The 19,098-nt window shown below is 38.5% G+C and overlaps 1 protein-coding gene across 13 annotated transcripts in view; it reads left to right on the top strand.

The window, feature by feature from the left end:
* LOC126853381 (uncharacterized) overlaps window positions 1-19,098 on the top strand; it is a 372,343-nt gene that overhangs the window by 159,195 nt on the left and 194,050 nt on the right. For 11 of the 13 annotated variants that reach the window (XR_007687954.1, XR_007687950.1, XR_007687951.1 and 8 more), the window contains one exon: window positions 13,463-13,493. Coding sequence is in view for 7 of the 13 variants with exons in the window: in XM_050599057.1 (XP_050455014.1) it covers window positions 13,463-13,493 (31 nt within the window). In the remaining 6 variants the exon portion in view is untranslated. Of the gene's footprint in view, window positions 1-13,462; window positions 13,498-19,098 lie in introns of all 13 variants that reach the window. The other 2 variants (XM_050599053.1, XM_050599054.1) reach the window with 1 other exon arrangement.

Raw genomic sequence — 19,098 nt, 5'->3', positions numbered from 1 at the left:
ATGATCCCTGTAATTCAAAGCGGCCAATAGGTTCGTCGTTCGTTGGAAGCCCGCGGCTGATCTTGTTATCTTCTCCCTGACTCAATTTAAAAAATGATCGAGTTCGTCTCGCGCGTATATCTTATATTTCAGCAATGGTAATATGAGAGCGGCGTAGAAAGACGTAAGAAATTCATATATAATCGAGTATAAATAACGATTATTATTACAATCGCAGAAATGTTAACGCGTATATTTATATCGCGACGGAGCATTCGTCGGAGTATTAATAATTTTCAATTAATATTTTGCCGGGCATACACACGGCGCGTCACGTTTGCTTTAACGCGTATTTATGTTTCGCCAGTGGCAGTGTAAATGAACGTAAAATAATATCGTGTTATTCGTAAAAAAAACAGTCGGCTTTCATCTGCCTTCCGAATACCGTACCTCGGTATCAGGTATCGGCGAGCTCCAGGAATACCCGATATATTCACGGGGGCTAAAAAATTCCGATACTTTCGTGAAAAATATGAGGTGGAAGTTTGGCTTTATATCAGTTTAATCGGAAGAGATAATTATAAAACCGTACTAATGTTATAAGCGGGAGCAGTCGTTCGTCCATGAACAGCGCGGTAACGTTACCTGGCTTTCATTACGCGTATAATTATTTCCATTTTACATCCGATGATATCCGACATATCTTTTAATCGATACGATTGACCTTTTTAACACCGCGTTCGCTTTCCTCTTTTTTCTCGTTTTAAGAACATTGTTCAAAAAAGATTTGTATGTGATGGTTGGACGGCACGAAATTACATGGTATTTTTATACTCGCCGTATAAATTTTCGGAGAAAATTCTGTTAAAATTATAAATTAAAAATTATATGCATTTTAATAATATTTGATCCTCGTTATGGAATAATTATCGAACATTTTGTTAAAATATTATATTTCGATACATATTTGTGTAATCGTCTCTTTTACCGTTAATTCCAGAGACGTAAAATATCAGTTTGTTTCCCGTTCATTACGGATAAAATATAGTTGATATTGTTATTCAATCAATTAGCATTTCTTGTTAGTATCATATTTATTTCGTCGTAGCAGAGAGAGAGAGAGAGAGAGAGAGAGAGAGAAAGAGAGAGAGAAAGTTGCATTATTTAAAATTTAGCCGTAGTATATATTTAGGGATTGTCCGCTCGTTGTAGTTGGAATAATTAATCCGATTACGTCACGCTCGCGCGAATGATTTACGAATCTGTTTATACGAGAAAACGCCAGTCTTTTGTTTTTGCGAGTAAACTTTCAAAGATTTAATGGGCAACCTTTTCCGCGTCTACAGCGAAAAGTCGAGCTTGTGCCATCTTTTTCGACACTGAAATCGCGTTTCGGAAAAAGACCGGCACTAAGTAATTCGCCCAGACGCGGAAATTTTCAGTTATTCATCGCACCTTGCCGTGATGAGTTCGAGGGTGGCGAGGTTACCGGAACTCTCTCTCTCTCTCTCTCTCTCATCCTGCATCCTCTTTGCGCCGACTCGTTCCGCGTTCATACCGCAGCCGGATATACATATAACCGACCGGCCCTCTGTCCGTCAAGCGTCCGCAGCGGAGCCCGCAACGTGGTATTGTCGTAAATAATGAGCAAGCTTCGGTATTTGTTTATTCAGGGGGCACTCAACGCGCCGGTCCCCTCGCGGCACCAACCCTCAGTGGCCGATGGCTGCGAAGCTGCGCGGCGCAGTAGATCGTTCCCATTATTTACGAGGCCGCAATTAGTCGGGCCGCGAGCATCTATCCTTTCGCACCCGAGTAGGCTTAATAATTCAATTAAGTGACGTACAGGTGAACGCGGACTGTCCGAGAAAGAGCGGCGGGCGTGTCAATGTATAAAGTGTTTAATTTTTTACGGGCTGCTTGAAATTTTATGGAAAAATCGATTAGTTAGGATAGAAAGGCGAGCGCGGTCATATGAAACATTCAGATGAAAATCGATGAAGCTGTCTGGCGCGATGTCGGACTGAGCTTTTTATCGACTGGATGACTTTGTCAGGTTAAATAATATTGGTTCGCATCGACGGCGTCTCTTAGATTGCGCATTCTCATCGAATATTTGAAAAAATTCGCAAGCGGGATGCGAACAAAAAAATATGTCCAGCGTCGACCGTGCTCGCATTTTACATTTCAGTGAAGACTCTATGTAAACGATAGCGAATAGGTGGAATATAAATGCAAAATTTTATTCCGTTTTGCAACAAACGACGTTTTATTTGACGTGTACTCGGTTGAACTAAATAATGCTATAAATGAAAGGAAATTCTGATGATATATTTTTTTTTTATAACGCTTTTTCTCTTTTATAATTTTGCATTGTACATCGTAGATATTATGCGATACACAATATAAATGGAACAAAATACATATGTTTCGTAGAATAAAATAATTATTCTGCTTATCACGTATGTTGTAATGTAAGAGATAATTAAAATATATTCATCAATATATTCGAGAGTCTGAAAATATAATTAAACATGAGAAGAGATGGTTAAGAAATTTATAAATTTTATTCGACTTTCGTTAAACATCGTTAAAATCGATTAGATATTTTACGATATTAAATATTAAAATTAATTTATTTAAAAGGAAGACTATATATATATATATATATATATATATATATATATATATGTATATCAAATAGAGATTATTATGTTGCAAATAAAATGTTAGAAAATTAGAAAATGCTAGAAACAGATATTAATTGACAATAAATTATGTATTATTTTAATAAAAATTTCTTTTAAAAATAAAAATATATAAATCAGGGATGTGCTGTCTCTTTCTCTCTCCCATATGATCCGATGTTCGTATTGAATCACATGCATTGTTTTTATAATCAAAAAATATCGATGTTTGGTGAATCTTTCAGCGAGGGTCATCGATAAAGCATAGTTTACGGTCGACATGAATTGCGACTAGTATCAATTTGTTTCGCGCTGTCCGAAATTTTCCAAAACACGGAGAAAACACCGCAATTGTGCGGGACAGAGAGACAGACGTGTACAAATAACGATCGCGATCATTCGTTACCGATGGCGTGTGGGGAGACCGGAGGAATCCGCGAAAGATAGAATCACGGCGAGGTGCTCGTAACGGACAAGTAGAGGAATTCCGCGAAACTTACGAGTGGCGAGTCGTCCGCAGGAGTTTCGGGCCGAAAACTTTCGGTCCTGTCGGATTCGGTCGTCACGTGATGGCGAAACTTTCGACTGCAACCGGTGCGCCTGTAGAATAATCGGCTCTACCACGGGTGAGAGTCGGCAGGCCGTGTAATCGTAGATATAAGTCGGCTGAGAATGCGAGTGACTGTGTTTTAACGTTGCACGAATTCAGCTCAGCGAAATTGTAGCGCCATCGTTTTTTTCTTTTCTTAATCGTCTTAACGATATCTTGCAACGTGTTGCTACAACTTAGAACGCGTAACGAAGGGAGTTACACGTTACCGGCGGCCGTCGTTCGCGTCCCGGCATGTCGAGAGTCCTAACTGCTGCCATAACCCGATCTCGTAAAACTATAACCCCATCCACCGGCATCCGGCCGTACGTCCATGGAAAAATGTCACTGCTGGAAATTGTGAACGTTAAGCGGAATATGTATGACGAGAGCGAGGGGGAACTCGTTTTGTCTCACCGATTGCTCGGATAGGACCGAGGGACATGTTCTCGAGATGTAGTCGCGTTTGCGCCACGACACAGTCGTGGATAAATTTTTCAGACTCGGCCTCGGTTTACATAAAAACATTACGAAGGATCACACCCTAACGGCGTGACACACATACGTTGCGTACGAATTTCAACGCGGGAGACCCTTGGCTTGTTCCCGCGTTTCTTCGGGGTACGCATATAGACCACTGTAGAGAAACATAATTTTACGTAATACCGCTCACATAATTCCTGGCTATCTCGTTTAAGCAGAGGGCTTTCTTTCCTCAGCGAACAATTTACACCTTGTAGAAGCCGCGGCGCGTAGCCCCAAGCAAGTTATAAATCCTCGTCATAACTTTACATTTGCAGCGATTTCAATCCCCCGACGCGGCTTTAGCGCGGCACGTTAATTCGTAATTATTATTAACGATCCGAGGGGGACCTGTCTGTCGTCCCGCCTTCTTGGCGCTCTCCAATTTTAATCTTATATCTCGTACGTGCGATACGCATTTCCGCGTGCGCACGCACGCTCTCTTTTGCCACGTCATCGAACGATGAGATACGGAGAGAAAGAGCGTGAAAAGCGAAAAACGTAAGGCCTTCTCGAAATGCTATTATCTTGCTATACCTTTGGTCCATTGTGATTGCAATATTTATTAGCGAAATGGGGAAAAGACGAAGGGCATTCGAAGCGCTAGTTGGAACTCCGCCGGGACTTTCGGAAAGACAAATAGTTACCCCGAGTACTTAATAACCGAACAGGCCGTGCTTTCGACTTTATGGCGAATTCGCTATTTAATTTTCATTTTAACTTTACTTAGGAATTTATATCCTTTCGCGTAACTTGAGATTTTATGAATGCGAGATATAATGAACGATCAAAGATTGGTTTAGAGCATTTGGCGTCCGAAACAGATTCAAATTTAATTAGTACTATTTAACTAATGGTGATATAATGATATAAGTATAAAGTGTCATAGCAAGAAAGTTAAATGAAGAAAATTGTCATTTTTAATTTCAATTGAAGATATAAATTCAAGATTTAAGTTTATGACTCATAAATTGAGAATATGTAGGCATCATTCTTTTAAAATTATAAAAGTATTTAGTGAAACCAAAATTTTTATTACAATTATATCATGATTCACAAACGCAGCGTTTCAGTAAAGTTATTAAATAGACTTCTAGTACTTGCGCGTTTTCAATACTGATACATATAAAGAGCATCACATCTCGATAGCCTTCGGGGTGTTTCTTGATACTTTGATTGCCCTGTGTCTGTGCGATTTCATTCGCGTGTCCGCTGGCAACATGGAAAATGGAGAGATCCAACATAGTTTCTCGGTCCGGACAAGTTAATAATCTTTCTCTTTTCACGTCACTCGCAGAAGTTCACCGTGTGTTGCTAGCGAAAACTTTTAACATTATCTCATTAAAATTATGATTCCATCAGGGAGTTCTACGTAAGATGAAACTTGCGATTTGCGACATTTATATTCTATTCCGCACTTATTCGTTTTTATTTCATCAGCAAGTATTCTTTAATAGTCACAGTTGAATTATTTTGGTGTTATTATTATGTAAAATTTCTTTTGCGTTAAAGTTTGCGGAAGGAATCCACTTCACGCGTTTGGTGTCAAGCCAATATATATAGTATATTGTCTTTCTTCGTATAAAAATAAACTTGTTTGCAAATATTTTTCTATTGTTTTTCACAATTCTACGTTTTTTTTTTTTTTTTAATTACATCTGGAAATTTGCGAAGAAACTATTAGATGCGATGCAATGGAAACTAATAGCTAATGCACTTGCCTGTTTGCACGCGCGCCCGAGGAGGGTCATAGCAGTTTGTAGTTTGACACGTGCCGGAAATGCGCCAATCAACTCCGCTTAATGTTGCGCTCGGAAAAGCTGTTGGAAAAGGGATAACATCCCTGCGCGGGAATAAGATTACGCGGCACAAAATCTGTTCGAAACGCGGAGACAAAATTCACGATTTTTCAACGATTAAATCGCTAACAATAAGTCCGAATGTTCAATCTCGCAGAATGTCATCCGCGAGAAAATAAACGTCATCGCATAGTACAAAGCTCTGTCACTTCCATGTAAGGATTAATAGAAAACGCGCCGCGTTTATCCGCCTTGCGGTCCGTTTCACCGATGTCGGTTAACTTTAATTGCAGTTTAACTCTTATTCTCTTTATACCTCTTTCTAATTCGGAGAAGAACGAGCAGCGCGACTCTTTGACCTCGTGACAGGAAATTAAATTCTACGTTTTAGCAAGTCACAAGTCACCAATCACGTACTCGGTCGCTCAGATAAGACGACCGACTAACCTCGATCTAAGAATGGTGGTTAAACGAACGAGAGATTTGCCAAAATGAAATTGCCCCGTGATAACCAGTTTAGTGCCAAACTGACTTTGTGCATGCACCTGTGATCGCGATAGCTGAACCGAGGTCGAGCATTTGGGTCATGGCCGTGTCAATCAACTGTCTCGGCTCATTACGGGCGTTACGCCACCAAAGGCGGAGGAAAAACCCGTGAAAAGTGGAGGCTATACGTTATTGATATATAAAGATATTGAGTGCTAATAGAAATTGAATGACAATTTACGAGGAATAAATCCTTTTTTTGTAAGAAATTAAAGTATGTTTATATCGGTTATTTATTCTGTATCTATTTTATATCATCTTTTTGTTTAAAATTTGTATATATCTGATGATAATAAAACATTATTCAATCATAATTGCAAGTTTTGTTATTATCTTTTAATTCTGATTTTTATTTTTGTGTGTTCGCTCTTAAAAAAGACATGTAAAATCGATACTCGCAAGTATTGTTATTTCTTTTCCTGAATGTTGATTGATTATCCCGATATTGCGCTGTACATTATTTTATATCAAAATAAAAGCTTGTCATAGCTGTGTATTAGGGATTACCAAAATTTTCTAATCGCGTGCCTTAATCGCGTGTCCTATACTCGCGAATCTTACTCGCGTATTCTACTCGCGTACCCCGATAGAATACACCGTATGTTGCTTCTGTTGGGCCAGTTGAACTTACCTTTCGTTAATCCTGGCCATATTAATTCTTGCTACATTTAGCTTCGATCCCCTGTCAGAGGTCGATGAAGGAAAAAAATTCCTTTCGTTGCCGGCTAATTGTTGTCGAGTATAATTTTATGCTCATTTATGACATGACAGTTTGTCATGCATCGTTTTAATATAACTTTAATCAATCTACTACCAAGTTGCGAATCAAATTTAATAATTGATTGAAGTAATAATATTTAATTTTAATAAAATAAAATTATAAAAATATATAAAATAAAATTAATAAATAATATAGGATAATATAATATAATAATATTTACATAATAATAATATAATAATATTTACATATATAATACAGAATACGCGTAGCGTTTATAGTATTCTAGTAATTATAAAAGAAAAAAAATACATTTGCTTTGATAGTAAAATATGAAGTAGATTTATTGAAAATTTAAAAGAATGTGAGCACACAGTAAAAGTTGCTTTATCATGAAACTAACATAATAAAAGCGTCACAAAATTATTATTTTTGATCTTGTACCAAAGCATAATGAGATAGATTTGTTTCTTCTTACGTAAAGCTTTTTAGCAATGATAAGATACGCAATAAAATTATGTATTAAGATTATTAATCTCGTTAGAAAGTAATTTATTTTCAGGACTTCTCGTAAATCGGTCGCAAAAGAAGGCGCAACGTCGCTCTTGACTTTTTATCAAGCGTGTAGTGAAAACTTGGTCCGAGAGAGATGCGATTCTTCAGACTTCGTCATGCCGTGAAAAAAAAAAACTCTGTCTTTTCCGTGTCGCGGGACTCTAGCTGAAATGGGATTACCTTTGGGCCGGTGGTCAGAGCGCGGACGTTCTCGAGCGGTCTATCAGAGCCGCTCATGAAAGAGAAGCAGGCAGTTCGCGAAGTGGCACGTTAGTCACGGCGGCCATAGTTTTTCCGCGTCACCCTTCTAACTCTTCCCCTCCCCCCGTCCCACGCGTTTTCTCTCATTTTCCTTCTCCGTTGGACAGCACAATGCCTCGCGGGGGATATCCCGTGTTTATAAAATAAATCCCTTCATTGTTGCGCAGCAAAGCATGCTCGAGAGAGAAAGATGGATGAAGAAAAAGAGAAGAAGAGAGAGAGAGAGAGAGAGAGAGAGAGAAAGAGAAAAGAGAGAAAGAGAGATAATGTTACCCGGCTAAGGCCATAGCTCGATGCATAACGTTTCGGCTGACAGGGCAGAGAAAGAAGAAAATAAGAGACGAGGAGAGCAGGGAATGTGAGAGAGGAGGAGGGTAGATGGCGGGGAGACGGAACTTTTGTGAGGACGTCAGCTGCCACAGCGTCGGATGAGGCGCGTAACGTCGGCAAAGGGCGGATTAGAATATTTCTGGGGGCCTCGGCTAAATGTTATCTTCCGCGGCACGGAGGGCTACACTCATCTCTATAGCCAGTGTTCTGGAAAAATCGTGAAAAAAAGTACTCCGCTCTATATGGTTAATCTGACGCCCGCTCTTTCGACCTTCACCGGGATTGCGTTGATTTCATTACATTTACGAACTCGTGAACTCGACAAGGAGTACAGATTTCTGCGCGAGACATGATTCATCTGTGCGCCGAAGTTTCTGGGATGCAGGCATTTGCATATAAATCGTGATATTGACCAAGTTTCTCCGCGATGCTTATTCTATTAAAATAAAATGGATTTCTAAGAAAATACTATTTATATGCACAGACATCATAAGCGTCATTAAATTTTGCAAGTTTTGATTACGTTTGAATAATGAAGTCGTTGCGCTTAAATTTCTTAGTGGAAATTTCTTACGTTACTGATATAAGCGAAATACTTGCGTCAAGGAGGATTACGTAGACATTTGCAGGAGCAGCGCGTTTTTGTCGCAGAAATAATTAATTTCTTAAAGCCGTTTCTCTCTCTGCTCAATCAAAGAGTCACGGTCATTTTATAAAAAAAGATTAAATATATCCACTTGTATATATATATATATATAAGAGATGAATACAACTGATTGAAATCGTGGATTTAATTAATGCAGCTTTTTAGAGAGTCGGACGCGCTCTTTAGAAATTCAGAGGAGCAAAGTTTTGGGTGCGTTGGTCTCTTCGAAGCTTTTAGCAGGATGAAGGTAAAGGTGGAAGTCGCCAAGAGGTCGTGGTACGTGCCGTAGCTCCCTGAGCTCATCAGTAACGATAGCGCAGTGCCATAACTGTTCCCATAATGGAATTCGTTAATACGAGATCTCGTTCGAGACACCTCGTTTCTGTAATCTTACACGAGCAAGCTCCGCGTTCGATACTAGACGATTCAAATCGAAGCAAGAAAAAAGGTAAAGGAAAGCACGTGTAATTTCCCTTTGCAATTCTCGCGGAGATTTTACAAATGGCTATTGTAAACAAATGCTATTAGGGACGAAACTTTTCTTTTCTTCCATTGCTGAAAAAGGAATATTTTTGTACGTTATTTACTTAATCTATGTGCATTAATATATATTTATATATATATATATGTATATGTGATATATTTATATGTATATATGATATATTTATATGTGTGCGAGAAAGACTTAATCTTTTAGCAGATTGTTGCATGAGTGTTTTTTGCGTCACGTGATTTATTAATTTTTTTTATTAAAAGTGATTTCGCGCCGCTATAGATTATAGAGAGATTATTTCGCGGTGCACATGCGAATGAAAAATTTCGATAAACGTGCATGATTCCTCGTCGACGGGTCGCTTTCGTGCCGCGATATAATAATAGACGGAGATAGATGAATCACGATAGTTTACGAGTTTACGTCCGGTGTCCGGTGCAGATGTCAATGCGCATTACATCGGCACGCGCTTACTGCCAATCACGAATGGCAGGTTATCGCCACGGTTGATACACAAATTCCGAAGCTTAGGGTGAAGCCGGGCGGCGCACACACCCGTGCGATTCCCAACTGCGGATGGGTGTGCGGCAAAAGCCATGCGACGTTTCAGAACTACTGGTCATAGTGCGCGAGTGGTCGGCCGGAGATTACCGCGGCATAATTATCTCCCCCCCCCCTCCCCCCACACTGGTATACCTGCGACCTCTGTTTAATCTGCAATTAATGTTTCAAATTGCCATAAACCCCACCCATAGTAACGGATGTCACTTATCAACGATGATAACCGACTGCTCTATGTCAGCGATGCAACGCGGACTTTCACCGTAGCGTGCAAGTGCGTTTTCGCGCAGAAACGATCGTATTCCGTGCAAACCGCGCTTGTATAATTTCGCTGACCTATCATCGTTACACAGAGTTAATATCGTTTGCACGTTCGTATTGAATAATTTATAGTTGACAAAAAGATATTTATATCTAAAAATCTAAGTTGCTTATAAATTAACGTATAGAATACATATTAATGTAATCTGAAAATTACACGCGTGATTTTTTTTCAATTAGCAATTGTTTTTAAAATTTGATCAGATAGATTTCAACATTGTATATTCGTGGCGAAAAATTCCTCGAAAATTTTTCGACGATTGATGCGTATGCGTGTCTCAAAAGAAATCCAAATGGTGTACATATTTTCTGGTCTTTGAGAGACCGCGATGGCATCGCGGTTCAATTTGTGGTTATTATTCGTTTGCACGGAAACTGGTAGGGTCGAAGACATCCAAAATGGCTTTTTCTCTACTGTATATGGAGACGTACGACGTCGAGCTCGGTATGTTATTTCAGCAAACTATCTACTTAGATACTTTTATATTCAATACATCCGCGAACGGCGGCTGGTAGGGGCGTCTAGTAATCCCCTAGGACACACAGGAGGCCCATCTTGGGAACGGTGGAACCCGACATAATGTCAGCTCCTATCGAAGGGTTACTGCCGTCTCCGAGGGACGCATAATGCATCGTGCTTATTTTTCAGACAGGCCTATAAGTATAGTATTCAGTATAATGTAACAAATAATGTATAGCGAATTCTATAATATAATAATTGACAAAATTGATATTATGGATAGTAAGATTTTTTTATCTTAATAAAATATATTTTATACAAAAAATCTATTAGGGTAATTTTGTCAGATTGATCAAGATAATGATATGAAAAATAAGAATCTTAAAAATTTTAGCGTGTTATAATTTTTTATTTTATAATTAGAAAGTAATATGAAAGATGTGATCTTATATAAAATATTTTGTGTAATTTTTCTCAATATTAAATTTCGTTAATAATGAATAAAATATAAATATTTCAAAGCTAACATTACATAAAGGAATGCATACATAATATAAAGAAATGAGAAGTTCGCCCTCTTGGAACATGATACATCGTCCTATTAATGAGGTACGTATTTACAGATACTTTTATACTCTCTGTACGCTCGTGAATGGTGCTTATAAAGGATGTCTGGTGATCCCTCAGGACACACGGGAAAGCCATCTCAGAAAGCGAGCGAATTCGCCATAATATCGAGCTTTATCGAAGGGTTAGTACAGTCAGTAAGAGAGTATCACCCCTATTTTTCAACCAACCACGACTGACATGTCGATCCCCATTGACGCATTTGTCGACGCATATACGCGAAGATGAAGCTAAGGGGGTTGTAAGTAATACTGGTCGACATTGAGTCTATTATCGAAATGGTTTTTTATTGCGGCGCAATAAGCGTGAATCTTTGCACGGACCGATGAGCGCAAAATTATGATTTAAGTTTAGAATTTTCTACCCATACATACCAATACATGTGATTTTAGTATGCAAGTCAATAATAAATGCGGTCTAATGTTTATAAAGGAAAAAAGGCATGACAATTATATGGAAAACTGTACAAATAAATTAAACATTATTTGATTTTATCATGAGATTTTATTCCACTTGTATGAATTGAATTATTGATTGCTTTAGATGTTACTAATATCGTCATTTGTATTTGCATTTGATGTACGTATATGAAGTGTACGATTCCTACTTAAAAATTTTACATTTTAAAATAGAATTAAACCGTAAATTTTAACGTTAATTTTATAGTTTTAACTACTTTTTCTATTATAGCGATATGTATTATATATGCAAATATTGTAATGATGAAACTCTGTCGAACTACCTGTTCCCGTCAATAGCGAACGATGTGTTAGAAAATTCAGTTTTCGCAAGCTTAATTAATGCACTTTTGTATAAATCCAGTTGTAGTCGAGTATCAACTACATCTCGATAATAATTTATTCACAGACGTTTGCGCGACATTTTATTTCCCTTAGGTGTCGGGATTTGTATTTTATTTTCGTCAGGCGTTTATTCGTCACGGGATGCTTATTTATATTTTCTGAAAAAGTGACATTTTAATGGGCTCTCTTATACCCGATAATTTAATATCGGAAATATATTATAGTTTCTACGCTTAGTCGCATCTTTGTCGATTGCATTATATTCTATCCGATAATGCTATCTGATTTTGCATTTCTTTTACGATAATATCTTGATGCTCGTTTATAAACAATTCATATTAAAACAGATACTTTTATAAACAACTGCTGCAACAAATGTGCTTCATATTATACCCATAGGAAATTTAATAAAGCTCAATATTACGTTAAAAATTATAAATATTATATGTCGGAAAAACAAGAGGAATGTATGCGCACAGCATATTTTAGCAAAATATTTTTATTAATTCTTCCACGCTTAAATTTTTCTCAAACTTTAATGAACCAAATACCGCAAAAATTACCAATCTCGCTTCGTTTCCGACTGCTTGTAACTGTGCTTTTAAACCCTTTCTCTATAATATGCTTCCACAAGAATTTCCGTCGACAGTTCGCGGCATTCCTCATTGGCTCCGCAACGAGGGGGAGCTTCCGAGCTGCAAACATATTACTTCCGGCAAAAAAGGACTTGAGCATACCTCACACCGCTGCAGTGTCGACAAACGCGGACCGGTCTGGAAGCTCGTTAAGTAATTGCTAAGTGACCAAAGCTTGGAAGGTCACTGTGGTAATGCGAGAATCGTGTAGGTACCTCGATACGCTGCGCGACGAGGGTAGTCGAAGTGGGAATAGGGTGATAGAGAAGAAGAGAGAGGGTGATAAAGGACGTCTGCTTCAGGAAGGGGTGACGGTGAGACGTGGGGTTACAATATACATACATGACGGTGCCAACATTGCGGCTCCTTCACTCGGACGCGTATGTATTGTACGCGTGTAACGCGCGTATTAATGCGTTACCACGAAGGAAGGAAGGGGTGCCAGCATAAGGGCTGAAGCAAGATCCCCATTTCCATTTCCCTTTCCTTTCCCGATGAAGGTAGAAGAGAGAGCGCGAGAGAATTGTTGGAGACGTCGTACATTCCGGTAACGCTATAGCAAAAAGCAATAGCATATATACAATAGTATTAAGATTAAACACTGATTCTATGTATCTAACTTGTCTGTACAAAATATTAACAAAGAAGTTAAATGTATTATTTAAAGTATAATGAAAATTTAAATTATATTAAATTATATTAAATATATACATACTTACGTACAAAATAGAAGCCTTTTATAAATTATAATACGGTAAAAGTTATTTAATAAGAATTAGATCTTTTCAGAAATTATAAATTAATTTATTAAATATCTATTTATTATTATACAAATCAAATATAAAATTTATTTGTGTATGATAGTGATTTCTTGAAATATTAATTATTTTGGGCACTGTTATAATTTGAATCTTTTTTTTTATGTTACAGGTTTAATAACATTAACGTTGCTGTTGCATCGGTGAGTGAGAAATTTTTATTTTATATTTTAAAATAATGGATTTATGATAATAGTATCTCAAATAATATGTTTAAATATATATTATATATAGCAATAATATAAAGATATAGTAGAAAATATATATATGACACATTGCAAATCCATTGTTTTAATTCTCAGATATAAGTAAACTTATATCTTTAATCTAAGACGACATCTCTTATGTCCCCCGTCAGAGAATATCCGAAAATTTATATTTTCTTTTGTCCGTAAATTTTCTTTTATATTTTGCAATATAACAGTATGTAGTTTGAATAAATCCGAGATTTGAAGCAAAGACCCTTATCAAGGTAAGAATAAGCCATATTATTCAATCAAACGTAATAAATGGTGAAATCTTGTCACGTAGCAGTAATCTTATATTCAAAGAGAGAAATATACTATATTTGAATTTTATATTTCTCACATAACTATGATAAATATTTTAGATGGAAGATATATATATATATACATCAAAGATAGAGAAATATATACATATATACTTTTCTTCAAGTTTTCACCATTTCATGAATGTTCCCGATCACGTTCTGAAACGCGTACACTACCTTAATATCTTCTAGTAACAAGTAACCATCGAAAATTCGCTTTTCTTCAATGTGTCGAATTACTGGCCAGTGCCTCGTGAAAAAACATTTGCACGAGTGCATTGATCGAGGTTGCCTGTATCGATGCATGTACAGCCGCAAATGATAGAATAATACGTTGCGGGCGAGCAGCCGTGTTATAAGAACGGCCACGTCATTCTATCGTAATTATCGGCGATTTCGCGACGCGCGAACACGCGAATTATAAACGAGCACGTTGATAGCCAGGACCGATCACGACGTTTGCGCTAGCTCTGTTAAAATCCAGCCGTTAAAACCCACGCAATCCCGCTCGTGTCGAACCGTCGAAATAATCTACCGTCATCGATTCGTCGTCATTTGATGGCTTCATCGGTGGAGTGCGCGCTACGTCGAGAGGATCGCGTCAACGAAAGTTGGCGCTCTCCGCGACGAGAAAGCTTTCCACTCCGAAGGGCGCCCTTCGGGGTGAAGAAACGGCCGGCGGTGCCGTTACCGCCAACCCGACCGGATGCATTATGCAACGGCTGTTTAAAGTTTGCCCTATCCGTCCTTTATCGTCGCGCCGTTTCGCTTTATTCTCTCTTCCTCCGCTTTTACGCACTCTTTTGACGCGTACGACGCGGCGAATGCGCGGCTACATTGCCGGCGAAATGCCACTCGCACGTACCGTCGCGTCGCGTCGTCGCAAAGATGTCGAGGGCGCGGATATTTCGCGATACAAAGGAAAACGTTTCACGGCGAAGTGGATTGATTATTCGGTTTCGCAGAGCCGAGAGAAGAACGACGATTGTTAGCCGACGCGGGGAAACGCGAACAATGCCCGGCCGCTCATTTGCGCTTCTGCCTCCATGAAAGGATGGAAATCGCATTACTTTAACCATCGCTGAGATAATAAAAAAATTGCGGCTATTGTTTTATTACACTCCTCGCTTTCTGTTACTCCGGCTCTTCCTGTTTTCTTTGCAGCGGATATTTCGCCCGCGTTTGTCTTCGCGCGGTTATATTATAATTGACGTTGTGTAACTATATGTGATTTTTAATATTCTAGCTCGGAAAAGATTCTAGAAATCTTTTGAATTATAATATAATGATTTGGATCGCAGGCTTTTTGATGTATCTAGAAAAAAAAATCGAAACATTCTTTCGCTGTTGCTGTATTAAAATATCGTGCGTGATTTAATAATGATTACAATCGTTATAGTCTTGTAAATTAATGGACGTATAAAAGAAATGATTTGAAGATTTATATTTTGATTGTTTCGATTAGATAAGAAAACGTAATCATTACACGGCATGCTTTTTTAAAATTTTACGTATCGTTAAAATATTGATCGTCTTCCAAGTCATAGAGAAATAAAATTGTTCGTGCACGATATTTTCACAAAATATAAACGTCGACGTGTTAGCTGAATGTTGAAGTTTCTTAATCAGTACGTCGCGTGCTTGTCACTTTTCATCTGTGTCGCCAATGTCACGTGGAGAATGACAAATTAAAAGCAATGGAATTAATTCAATGTCCGGTAGGAATTATGACACGCTACTAGATAAAGCCGGTTTTTACTGCAGTCACGATATTTTTCCTTATCATTAATAAAAATCTGTGATTCATGGAACGTATAGCCCTGTACGCTATGAAAAAATGTATATCTTTGCTTTGAAAAACATTACTTTATTAATATAATTTCTTTATTACTTCTTGCGCAGATCGGTGTGCAGGTTCTGCTGTCATTTGATTTAAAAGTTTAATAAATATTGTTAGACGGCAAATATAGTGTCACGCGTAACATTGAATTATCATGATTACATCGCGTGCTATCATCGTTATAATACACAATCAAAATACTGTAAAGGTAGGCACGCGAGACTACATCGATTCGACATGTTCGACTTCCGGATGCCACGATGCAGAATTAATATTTTTTTATGAAAGGAATTGTGCAAATGGAATCCAAAAATGTTGCAACATTTTCGTCCGACCATAAGACGCGATATCATTAATCATTTGCCGAAGGAAGGTACGGTCGTGTACACGCGTGAGATTACGAAACGCGATCCGGGGACCCCGTGTTGAGAAAGAATCACTATCATGAGATAGCCACTAACACGCGGACAAAGTAGACACGTGATGTAGATCCGTGACACGACGATAATTTATCCGTGCCAGTCTAGGGAAAGAGCGCTACACGAACTTCCTATAACTCACAAAATACGAAAATGTTCCTTTCACATCCGATACCTCCGATAACTCCGACAACGCAAACGCGATGTTTCGCGTTGTCCCACGCGATTTTCTCTTAATCGTGCGCTTTACACGTAGTTCGTTGATTGTATATCGACATAATTGACTTTGTCGCAATTTATGTAACGCGAAACGTGCTTCCATTAGTTTTACGTTATCATGAGATATTAGAAGCGAAAAATGCTTGTAAAATATGAGACTTGCCACGCAAAATAATATGACTGATAAAACAAGTGAATTCGTCGCGCGTCTACAGAGAGAAAATACGTTGATCACAAGCATACTTTTCTCCCGAGCATGACGACATTGTGCTGGGCGGCCGCGCTTTACGATGCATACGCCGTAATTACGGCGATAATTTAAGAGAGAGAGACAGAAGGGGCGTAGGAATTCTCCCGGGAATCGTAATACCTGACATTACTTTGGGACTAAAGGGACAAGGGTTTCTCGGTCGCTATTCTGGGCCTCGGTATGAAATGTTTAACATATTAACCAACGACCCTGAAAATATTTGTTTGTTATTAGTGACTAAAGACTAAAGCCGTGATTACGATCCCTCGAAGAAGGGTAGGTGTTGTCACGCGAGAGATTTGCCATTGTGAATGTGTTTCGTGGTGAAAATTCTGTTTAGGTATTAATAGATTTACTGAGTACCGATAAAAGTATCTCATTAATACATCATTATTCAAATAATTATATTTATATACAAATTATTTTGAAGACAACATATAAATTCTATAAAAAAAATAATTAAATTAGTCTCAATATGTTGATAACGAAAATAGATTAATTTCACACGTTTTTTACTTGCTCTAGAAACGTATTCTTTTCTTGGACAAACTGCGGTGTTAATCAAACGCGGTGTTTGTGGTAACTCTTTAATGCGATGATCGGACAATATCGCTTAAGCCGTCGTTACAGTACGACCGGATAATTAATGGATGCGAACGAAGGGACAATTTCGAAATGGCTCTCGGCGACCATGTTCAATTGCGTCGAGCGAAAAGCCATGGTACGTTCGATTAATACTTGAAAAATGCTAGAGATTTATGACAACATACATAGATATGAAAATTAACAAGAAAGAGTGAGTGAATATGGTAGAGTAGGTTATTGAAGAATAATCGTGTGTCTTTATTGTACGCGTTATAAAGATTTGGAAAAAGTGAAGCATTTACAATTAAAAGAAGGAAAGGCGATATCTTCGGCAGTATGATTAAATATTATTGTTTTGCGTCAAGAATTTTTCCTATATAATTATATATTATTATACACATTATACACATACAATCTTTTTTTTGCTCGAGTGAATATATTTGTGTATCATCATTTTAAAAATACAAACGCGCGTCAGGGATCGGGAGTGAAAGATACAGAGCGAAAGAGAAATGGTGATGACGATCAAGCGTGCATGGTTGAGGGCGAAAAATGGAGCGGGAGGGAAAGAGTCGCGTGTCTCGCGTGTCACCATTCGATTTGGCACCGCAGTAGTGTCGGTCGGCAGCTGGGCTTTGTCCATTTGTAATTCCCTGTATGGAGTGCGCGACGTATGCACGTGGCTATATTGCATCGGACACGGGAATGCAACACGCACCATTTCGAATTACACGATGGTAGGATGGAAAAAGAAGCGCGGGGCGCGGGAGAGTTGTTGCCAGAGTTGTCGAAACGTTGACGCGTTTCCTACCCCTCGATGTCCCTTTGCAGGGGCAGGCGGCCCGTTGAAAATTCAAGCACCTCGTTCCGCGGTTATTCGCTACGCGGACAATATTCCGAGGGTCGCGGAGAATGGAATTTTCATCTAACATAATGCCTCATAAACTTACTGGCTCCATTTTCCGCCTTTTCATGCACAGAATCACGATCATAGCCATCAAAGGAACATCTATCTATGAAAGGAGTGTCTGAGAAGTAATCGCGCATTAAATCACAAGTACTACAATTCAAAATTTATGATTTCAAACGATTGAAGATTTTGTTGAATTCTATTAATTAAAGATGTGCGAAATTGATAGATAAAAACATTGCTTATAATTTTAAAAGTTTGTTTCAATAAAATATCTTTAAATGAAATTTGAACTTAGATTTATTGGAGAATGTCTGTGAAACGAAGAGAAAGAAAGAACCGCGGGTACGCTTTTGGTATTGTATAAACTAATCTCTCGCATTAAGCGTAATCGATAATTAAATTTCTGTTTCAATTAACGAGTCTTTGAGATGCCGCGAGCAAGGATCCCCCGGCGTCGCTCGAGGAACAATAAATCGGCAAGAAAAATCGCGTCAACGTATTTTTGCGTAATTAAGTGTGGCCGGCGTTGGGAGAGAAGGAATTTTTCAAGATATTCTCGGCGCGGTCGCGTCGGAACGGGGGGCCGAGGTAATTACCACTCATTAATTGAGCCACCGGGAACGTATCTCTGCTCAGACCTGGGGTTCACCAACATCCGCGAGGATCCTCGACGCAAGAAAATGCGATGCAAAGAAAGCCGTTAAATTGAATCGAACGGGTTACGTGACAGCGGCGTATTATTGGCCTTAGCATCCTTCGAACCGCATTTTAATGAGCGTGTGCGCATAATCGCATTATCGAGCGTGTCAGAATTCAAGAAACAAATTGCATCAATTTGGTAAATACCTTTAATACCCTCTTTCGTATCGAAGATTTACGTTTACGGTCTCGGCCCATACAATATTTATACTCGACGACGGGACGCACATGTTCCGCTACTTTGCAACTTCTTCAATGGAGAAAGGATAGACG

The sequence above is a fragment of the Cataglyphis hispanica genome, chromosome 12 (assembly GCF_021464435.1).
Source record: "Cataglyphis hispanica isolate Lineage 1 chromosome 12, ULB_Chis1_1.0, whole genome shotgun sequence".
In the NCBI taxonomy this organism is placed as follows: Eukaryota; Metazoa; Arthropoda; class Insecta; order Hymenoptera; family Formicidae; genus Cataglyphis; species Cataglyphis hispanica.
Note: the sequence above shows the minus strand (reverse complement) of the source record. Positions and strands in the feature narration are given on the sequence as shown.